This window comes from Chiloscyllium plagiosum, unplaced genomic scaffold (assembly GCF_037043375.1).
Source record: "Chiloscyllium plagiosum isolate Xiang-an unplaced genomic scaffold, Cpla_swu_hap1 HiC_scaffold_45, whole genome shotgun sequence".
NCBI lineage: Eukaryota > Metazoa > Chordata > Chondrichthyes > Orectolobiformes > Hemiscylliidae > Chiloscyllium > Chiloscyllium plagiosum.
In genome coordinates this window covers 36,032,447-36,042,092 of record NW_028270183.1, presented here as the reverse complement: position 1 = coordinate 36,042,092, position 9,646 = coordinate 36,032,447, and the positions used below count along the sequence as shown (strand labels likewise).

The 9,646-nt window shown below is 46.2% G+C and overlaps 1 protein-coding gene across 1 annotated transcript; it reads left to right on the top strand.

Annotated features, from left to right (window-relative positions):
- The first annotated feature begins 6,302 nt into the window (after positions 1-6,302).
- LOC122541057 (zona pellucida sperm-binding protein 3-like) lies at positions 6,303-7,593 on the top strand. The gene is made up of 5 exons (XM_087983337.1): positions 6,303-6,315; positions 6,407-6,584; positions 6,668-6,794; positions 6,875-6,963; positions 7,455-7,593. Exons 1-5 carry the CDS (start codon positions 6,303-6,305, stop codon positions 7,591-7,593), a joined length of 546 nt encoding a protein of 181 aa, XP_087839463.1.
- Positions 7,594-9,646: the final 2,053 nt, after the last annotated feature.

The following is a 9,646-nucleotide window of genomic DNA, read 5'->3' as shown; positions in this document are numbered from 1 at the left end:
TCCTGGCTACCTTATAACTCTCATGGTTTCATAAAATTCCAAAAGATGAGTTAAGAGTGACCTGCCCTTCATGAACTCACGCTGCAGCTGCACAATGGGACAATTTCTATCTTGATGCCTTACTATTCCTTCCTTCATAACAGACTCAAGCATCTTCCCCACTACAGAGGTTAGGCCAACCAGTCTACAATTGCCCATCTTTTGTCTACTGCCCTGTTGAAACATTTGCTGTTTCCCAATCTGCTGGAACTGCCCCAGAGTACAGCAAGTTTTGGAACATTCCCACAAGTGCACTTGCTCTTCCTCCTGCCATCTCCTTTAGCCCCCTGCAACGCCTTCCATCAGGGCCAGGAGACTTGTCGTCTTAGCTCCATGAGCTTGCCCGAAGATACCTCTTCCCTGATCATGATTGTTTCCAGGTCCTACCCTACTTTTGTCTCTCTGTCAATTACTGGCATGTTATTCATGTCCTTCACTGTGAAGGCTGACACCCAATACCCTGTACAATGCCTCAGCCATTTCATCATATCCCATGACTAAATGCCCCTTCTCATCCTCTGGGACACCAATGTTTACTTTAGCCATTCTTTTTCATTCCATATAAAAACCTTTGCAATCTGTCTTTATAATCTGGGCTAGTTCTTTTTCCTCTCATTAGACTATCTTACTTTTCTTTATAGCTCTATTTGTGGCTTTCTGTTGACCTTTAAAACTTTCCCAATGTTGTGCTTTCCCATGACTTCTCATTTGATTCGATAGCCTCCTTTGGCAGATTACCCCTTTTCTTACAATCCTTTCTTTTTACTGGAGTATACGTTTGCTGAGCACATTGAAATATTGCTTTGAAAGTCCCACCATAAGGTCTTTGGTTCCAGTCTACTTTAGCCAAATCCTCCCACATCCTATTGAGGTCTCCCGTGTTTAAGCACAGGGCTCTGGTATCGGATTTTACCTTCACACTCTCCAGCTTTATTCTAAATTCAACCAAACTGTGATTGCTCCTTCCAAGAAGATTCCGAAATATGAAGTCATTAATTATTCCTGTCTCATTACACAGGACCTGATCGAGGATAGCTTGCTCCCTCCTCAGTCCCATTACAATGTGATGTACAATTTGGGTAGCCTATAGACTACACCTATCAGTGACTTGTTCCTTCCTTGAATTCTCCATGGAACCAATATCATCTCTCAGCAACACCCAGATGTCGTCCTTGGATATCAGGAGCGGCATCACCTCCCTTACCTTCCTGTCTGTCTGTCTGTCTGTCCTTCCGAATTGCCTGATACCCCGGGATGTTTAACTCCCACTCATGACCATCCTGTAACCGTGTCTCCATAATGGCTACTAAATCATATTCATTTGCGATGATTTGTGCCATTAACTGATCGACCTTGTTACAAATGCTACGAACGTTTACCTAAAGTGTCCTTATGCTAGTTTTCGTACCTTCATGATTTCCAACATCTCTAACAACGTCTCCCGAGTTATCCTTCCTTTTTCCTTCTTTAATGGTCTGCTTTGTAGTTAAGGGGGAGAAGGAGAAGACAGCAGAAACTGGAAAGCAGAGTCAAACAGTGTGGTGCTGGAAAAGCACAGCAGGCAGCATCCAAGGAGCAGAAAGCACGACGTTTTGAGCATAAGCTCTTCATCAGGAATGATAAACTTCATCAGTTTAGGTGGAGACCGTCCCTGCTATACAGATCCCTACCCCATGAAATGGAACCCCTCCTTCCCTTCCCACACCACTCTTCACCACATTTTCCCTTCTCTAGTTTCCTCATCCCTAAGCCAATTTGCACCTCTCACTGATGCGGCCATTGGACCAATCCATTTGTATTCTCCTACAACCTAACACATCCCTCTGCATTGTCAACCACCCGGCCAATCATTGTGTCACCCACAAATTAACTGATCATCCTCCCCCGCTCTCTCGGACATCATTTATGGATATGACAAACAGCGTGGGACCCAGCACCAATCCAAGCGGTACACCGCTGCTCCAGTCACACAGATAAACTTCTACAACAACCCTCTGTCTCCTGCTCAAAGACAGTTCTGGATCTAACTTCCGAACGTACCCTGGATTCAATGGGATTTTATCTTTATTAGCTTCCCGTGTGGGACCTTGTCTCAGGCCTTACTGAAATCGATGGAAACTACATTGTCTAATTCGCCACCATCAACATTCCCTCACTCCAACATTGGTCGACACTGACGGATTGTGTGTGGTCTACAACATACACTGCAGCAATTTACCAAGGCTCCTCCAACATCAACTACCAAACCTGCGACCGCTCGCACCCAGAAAGTTCACACCTTCCTCCCATGTCACACAGTTGGAACGTCGCTGAAACTGGGTTCACACATTCCTGTACCACTCTCCCTAACACCTTCTCCAGGATAGCTGGGGATTTTCCAGCAACACATTTTCAGCTCTGATCTCCAGCATCTGCAGTCCTCACTTTCTCCTCCTCACTGGGGGTTGGTCAGGAAATGTTGGCATGGCCTGCACTGCCCACATCCACCCAGTAACCAATAAAAATAAGCAGGCAGTAACCAACCAAGAGAGGAGCCCCCAAGGGGGTGTGAATGGAAAGACAATGAGCACAGTAACATCCAGAGGAAAAGGAGTTTGAACCAAAACTTACAGGAAGAAATTAAGCAAAACGGGGCTGAGGAGATGTTCCTGGATTTGTTGAACACCGTGTTGTGTGAAAAGCTGCAAAGTGACTCAGTGAAAGAGCTGCTTTTCCTCGAGTTTACACTGAACTTTATCCCAGCACAGCTGGAGGCCATAGACCTTAATCCTGTCCCCATCAACACTCCCACAGGAAGGTACAGATCAGGCTCAGATACAGACTGAGGCTCCTTTATACTGAAAGGAATGGTCCCTCTACACTTTTACACTGAAGCAAAAACTCCCCCTACCCTGTCCCCATCAAACAGGGACAGCTACAGATTGATAATGTATAAAGCTCCCTGTTCTCTTTTAAGCTGAAAGTGAACCTACCTCAACACTGTTCATATCAAACACTCCCAGAACAGGGACATGATGCAATGAGATTCTTACAAATAAAACACTATCTACTCTTTGAAACTGAGAGTAAAGCTCAATCTTCCTTTTCAAAATGAATGGAAAGCTCCCTCAACACCCCTGACCTGCATTGACCTACTGCCATCCCACCTACCTTCGCTCACCACACCTACCCTCCTATTAATCACTCAGCCCCCTTTCCCAACCCACATTCCTGATGACAGGCTGATGCCTGAAACACCAACTCACTTGCTCCTTGGATTTTGCATAACCTGCTGTGCTTTACCACACTTTATGACTCTCACCTCCAGCATCTTCAGTCCTCACTTTCACCCTCAACATGATCCCAACCAATCAATCTCTCCCAAAAGCAAGGTCAGCGTGGGATTAGATACAGAATACAACTTCCCCCGCTCATTTACACTGAACGTAAAGCTGCTTCTACACTTGTAAACTAACTGTAAAGCTACACTGTTTACAGCAAACACTAACAAAGCAGAAACATCACTGAGTTAGAAACAAAGTAAAAGATCCTACTCTTTACAACTGAAACAAAAGCTTCCTCCACTCTTGAAAACTGGAAGGAAAGTTGTCCCCAGGACAGAGACAGCACAACGTGAAATACAGAGTAAAACTGCCTCTACTCTATGAATTAAAAGTGAACTGAAAGTTAGGTTCTCCCTACAGTGCCCCAGCCATGGACATAGATACAGAATAAAGCTTCTTCCAACATATACTCCCAAGGATAGGTACAGTACAAGACAAATCCCTTCATTCTGCTCAAACCCTGTTTCGAATTCCCACACAATCTCTCCATGGTTCTCACTGTCAGACTGCCCAGGTTAGGATGGGCAGAATACAGCAGACCCTCTCCAGGCTCAACGAGCTACCTTTGATGATTGTAGTCATGGGGATTTCCTGATGAGATCTTGTGGAGCTGAATTCAGTCAGGTGACAGCACAGCAACTCACAGCCACTCCTATTGGCCCAAATGTAATCGATCCTCCTGAGAACAAAGCCATGAGTTCAGTCATTGGTGGAGATTGTCGAGATTGGGGCTGGTCGATTGGTTCAATTTTTTTCTTTTGTTTTTCTTTTTTCACTTTTTTTTTGCAGGTGTAAGACACAGTGAAAGACACAAAGTGCACAAAATCTCTTGTTTCTTTTTTTTCTCCTGTTTTTTTTTCTTTTAACCCCCACACTACCACCAAAGTGCTGTAGTGCTTATTTAAACTGTTGTTTATTTTTTTTTCTTTTTCCTTATATTTTTTCTTTCTTTTTTGTTTTTTTTCCCCACACTACCACCTAAGTGCGGTAGTGCTTATTTTATCCCCAGCACCAATGGTGTGTGTGTGCAGGTGGGAGACACAGTGAAAGACACAAGGTGCACGAATCTTTATTATATTTCCACCACCAGGAAGATAGGAAAACACCCGGGTGGCCAGTGACAAACACTGCCCTTCACATCAATAGTGCTGTGTGATCAAAACAGTGAAGGGGAGGGTAGGGACTAAATCAAAATAGAATTGGTGGGAGAAATGATGCACTCCACTCCCTGCGGCGCCCACCTCTCCCTGAACAACTCCAGGGTGTTGGTCGACACCACGTGCTCCTTCTCCAAGGACACCCGGGCCCTAACGTAACCGTCGATTGGTTCAATGCTGCTGCTCCTGGTCATATTGGTATCAGGTGAGTGTGGGTTGTGTGGATAAAAGGAGCTGGTTGGGGAATGTGGGAATGGTTGAGTTGTTTGGGATCATGGGTGATTTTGTAATGAGGGGTTTGTTCCCTGTGTTAATGTTAGTTGGAGCTGTCTGTTGCTCTGACACATGGCAGCAGTTTTTGAACCAGAGGTTTCCATGGGGAATTGTGAGAGCCAGCCCTGTTCCAGAGAGAGCCCCTTCTCATGGGGGTTCTAGGTTCCCAGTGTCTGAGGGTGTGAGTTTGTCCCCACTACAGACTGTGATGGTGCAGTGTGGAGAGCACAACCTGCTGGTCAAGGCCCAGCTGGATTTATTTGGAACTGGGCACCTGATTAAAGCTGCTGACCTGACCCTGGGGACAGTAGGTTGTCAGCCAACCAGGGTCTACCCTGAGAACCACACTGTCCTCTTTGACTATGGGCTGCATGAGTGTGGCAGCAGATTGCAGGTAATGGGAGTTCTCCACACTTGCAGGAAGCTTGGGTTGGAGATTATTTCAGTTAGGGTTACATTGAGGAACATTGACTTATTGAGGGTCTGTCTCCTGCTAGCTTCCTATGCTGGATTAGACTTGGCCTGACCTGGTCTTATCTCTAAGCATATGCTGCTGTTCTCATTGGTTTAGAAGCTTTGGATTATATGGGTGGTTCTGTTAATGTTTTACAGCTAATGAATTAGCTATAATACGGAGGAGTGAATGATTTGAACTTATTCCTGAATGTGAACAAAACACTGCTCTTTCTATCAGTGCTTTCCAGCATGACACTTTTCTATAGTGAAATCTGAAGAAAAAGCTTGTCTTGTTGTAGCAGAATGATGTGCTTAGTTTTGTGGTGAGCAGTCTATTATCCTCCGAGTGGGTTTATTTGACTCACTTAGTCTAGTTTCATCCCAATTGTGGGACTGTTGGGAATAAATTGACTTGTCTAGTCCTTGAGCTCTATATCTGACCTGTTGGTAAAACTGTTTTGGTTCCACTCTGGTTAATTCATGCTTTTGAACTTGGTTTTTGCTTCTCACCTAAAGCTGATGTTTCACTAACCTTGTTCGTAATCCCTTCCCATAATCTGAAGACTTCCTGTTTTACCTTGTAGGTAAAGATCACCATGTTCCGGTTCCATCTATGTAATTCTGCTGTGATCGTAAAACCAATCCTGTTGACCAACTGAGCATTCCCTGGCCTTTGGATATGGAATTCCAATAATTCCTGATTTTTGTAATGATGCAATACCATCTTGCATTGATCCTAAAAGACTAACCACTAACCACTGACCTGTGACCTATTGTATTCCAGTTGTGGTCACTCCAGATCTAGAGTCTGTCACACTCTGCAAAGAATTGTTGCCATGGGATGTTGTGAACCCTGTGTAGATCTTTCTCCATTCAGATCAGTTTCTCATTCCTTAACCTGGTGTCTTTCAGATCACTGGGGATTTCCTGATCTACACCACCCACCTGACCCACACCCCAAACTATCCTGGATCTGTCATTGTGAGAACCAATGGGGCTGTTGTTCCCATTGAGTGTCGTTATTTGAGGTGAGAATCTTTACTCGATTGTCAATATGATCCGTGATGGTACGTGATGGGTGACTGGGGAGGGGTCTCCTGGTGTCACTCACTGCGAGTTACATTCACTGTCTCCAACCCTTGTCCTCCTGTACTTCAGGTGACTGGCTCACAGAGCGCCCTTCCACTGTCTACTCCCTGGGAGACCTCATTCACATTGAGGCGTCTGTTTCAATGGTCCATCACGTGCCCCTGAAGCTGTACATTGATCGCTGTGTAGCTACACTGAGCCCAGACAAGGACTCCACCCTGAGATACAGGATCATTGACTACAATGGGTAAGGAGCTCTCTGTTTTCTCCAACTGTTCCCATCTCAATGGCTTCCCTCCATTCACTTCACGGCCCTTTGTCCATCTGCAGTTGCCTCCTGGACAGCATAGCTGAGGACTCCTTTTCAACCTTTGTGTTGCCGGGAGACGGGCGGGAGCCAGACAAGCTCAGGTTTGACCTGGATGCGTTTCGTTTCTATGGTGATGAGCATTCCTTGGTAAGAGGAAGCTGCTGATTGGCTTCTCCATAGTGGGAGGGAGTCACTAAATACTGACTTGTTCTGAATGTGTTCCTCAGATTTTCATCACCTGTCACCTGAAAGTTGCTGCAGTAGATCAGGGAGATTCCAGGAACAAAGCTTGTACTTTCCAGAAGCTGCAGAATATGTAAGTTCCCTCTCTCTGTCCCTCAGGGATGTTGTTGGGAGAGGTGATGCACCATGTGGTTGATGGGCTGGTTCTCTTGTTTAGCTGGACCCCATTGGAGGAATCTGACAGTGACATTTGTGCCTGTTGCCATGTGGGGAACTGTGGGAGCACAAGGGAGATCCTGTTCCCCTCCAGAGGAAGGAGAGACCTTGGTCCTGAAGCTGGTAGGACATTGACCATCTTGATGTTGTGGATCCTCCCCTCCATCTCTCCCTGACTGGGATATTTGATCTTGCAGAGAATGAAGCTGGATTCAAGTGGGAAGGGGAGGCCTCACTTGGCCCCCTGATCATCCTGGATACTAGGGTGACCAACCTGGCAACTGAGCCCCTGCCTGAGGTTGAAGGAAGGATACAGGAGAGGTCTCCAGGTGGGGAGCTGCCTGCCTGCTAGTTTCCCTTTCTGTCCCTCTTTCTCTCAGTAACCATTGGTTTCTCCTTGTTCTGTAGGTGTGGAGTTGGTTGTGTTGGTGACCCTGACTGTGACAGTGGTCTGTCTGATCTCTGCTTCATTGCTGGCCTTGGTCCTGTACAGGAAACACAAGCGAACACCCATCAACCTGTGATGACACAGTCAATAAAGCAGTGATTCATGGTGTCTTCTGTCTGGAGCTGGTTTTTCTGCATTCTCTGTTGAAATATTCCTGGGTACAATCTCTGGGCTTGGCCTGTCCAATCCATGCATTGAGCTTCCAGGATGATTGATTGGGTTATCGAAGATATTGTTTACAGTTTGCTTTATCCAGTGAGTACAGGGGGCTGTAGACCTCACTGGAAAGGGGTTTCTGAATTTGATTAAATTGCTGTTTGCAGAACATGGCAGGAACTGCTCGATGTGGCAGCATCTGAGGGTGAAACAGCTGGTGTTTCCAGTCTGTTCTGATCCTCTTCAGAAGTGTCCAAGTGGATTCCTACTGTTCCTGTCTCTATAGTTCAGTCAGCCAGAGTGAGGCATCCATTGGGAAATGACTCTGCAGGGTCTGAGAAATGCCTGCAGCTTTCTCCATTTAGAGTTGGCCTCAGGGTGTCAGATATAGAACCTGATTTGGGAGCCAGTGGGGTGAGGACCTGGCTGTGGGGTATACTCGAGGGTTTTGAAGGTTGCTTTTGTGGTGCTGTGGGTGGCTATAGGGTCAGTGCAGGCTGTAGCAGCCCAGAGAATGGTGCTGTAATGGGCTGAGAATCAGTTGTAGTGGATTCTCAAACTGTGACTGCCCCAGTAAGCCTTGGATCCAGGTGAGGTTAGTCCTATCCAAAGGGCAATGACTGGTGGGAAGGGTGTTTTGAGGAATGGCATAACCCATTGCCCAATCAGCATTGGGGTATCTGTGTGCCTGAGGCTGACCAGACAGGGGATAGTAAATGGGTGGTTTACATTTCCCTTAAGTGGAAACTGGACTTTCAACTCCTTTTTTTTAAATGGGAGAAAGGTCATGGAAATGGATTGGTTGTAAAATTCTCTCCTCCTTCCGTTGAGAAGGGAAGGAAATTGACTGGCCTAATGTGACTCTAGACCCTGAGCACTGAGCTCACTTTACCCTCTAATGAGTGAGCCAGCAGCTCCATTGTATCCAAACAACTGGATGGACTAAGATTGTTGTGGGTTAGTGAGGGACATCAGCTGCAGAGCTCAGCTGAGGCATGGCAAATGGAACTCAATATGGAAAGGTGAGGTGATTCACTTTGGAAGGAGTAACAGGGATGCAGAGTACTAGATTAATGGGAAGAATCTTGGCAGTGCAGATGAGCAATGATCCTGGTGTCCATGTGCATTGACCCCTGAGAGTTTCCACCCAGGTTGGTAGCCTTGTTTAAAAAGGCATGTGGTGTTAGGATTTACTCGTGGGATTGAGTTTCAGAACCATGAGCTCATGTCACAGCTGTAGAATATGCTGCATATGGAGTATTAGACACTTTCCTCCATGGAATTATAGGAAGGATGTGGAAGCTTTGGAAAGGCTGGAGGAGCTTAACTAAGATGTTGCCTGGAATGGAGAGGAGGCTGAGGGACTTGAGGCTGTGTTCATTAGAGGGTAGAGGCATTGAATTGAGACCTGAGAATCCAGGTTAGACAAGCAAGTCTTTCCTCCAATGGTGATAGCTAGCATGAGGGGCCATTTGCTTTAAACTGATAGGTGATCATAATAGGACAGATGTGAAAGGTAGTTTCTTCAGTAGAAGGCAGGGCATTCTATGCCCCAATAGTAGTAGACTCACTAATGTTAAGGGCATTTAATTGGTCATTGGATAGGCACATGGATGAGAATGGAACTGTGAAAGGGCTGAAGGGCCTGACTGCTTGTGTTCCATAAAACACAGCATGGTATACACTGCTACCACTCTGTTCTCTCCCTACCAAGAGGGGTAGCAGCACCATGGGGTAAAAGGGAGTTGTCAACATTGATCTCATGGGGTCCAGAGTCACATGACAGCAGGTCAAACTGCTGGATACTGTATTACACTGTGCCAGCTGATGGATCAGTGTTCCTCCAGTGTGAACAGCATTTAGACAAAGCAGATGGGGGTGAAGGGGCAGAATGTATTCTGGGTGTAGAGGGGAATGGCCAGCCCTGTGGCCCAGCAGCCTCATTACTGACTGAGCTGGCCAGCTCCTAAAGGGCATTGCTTTGACACTGGCGACC

What these genes read in the sequence shown, in the direction of transcription:
- LOC122541057 (XM_087983337.1), top strand. An exon ending in AGGATCATTGACTACAATGG is followed by an intron (nt 6,585 to 6,667) that starts GTAAGGAGCTCT and finishes GTCCATCTGCAG; the next exon opens with TTGCCTCCTGGACAGCATAG. An exon ending in ATGGTGATGAGCATTCCTTG is followed by an intron (nt 6,795 to 6,874) that starts GTAAGAGGAAGC and finishes TGTGTTCCTCAG; the next exon opens with ATTTTCATCACCTGTCACCT.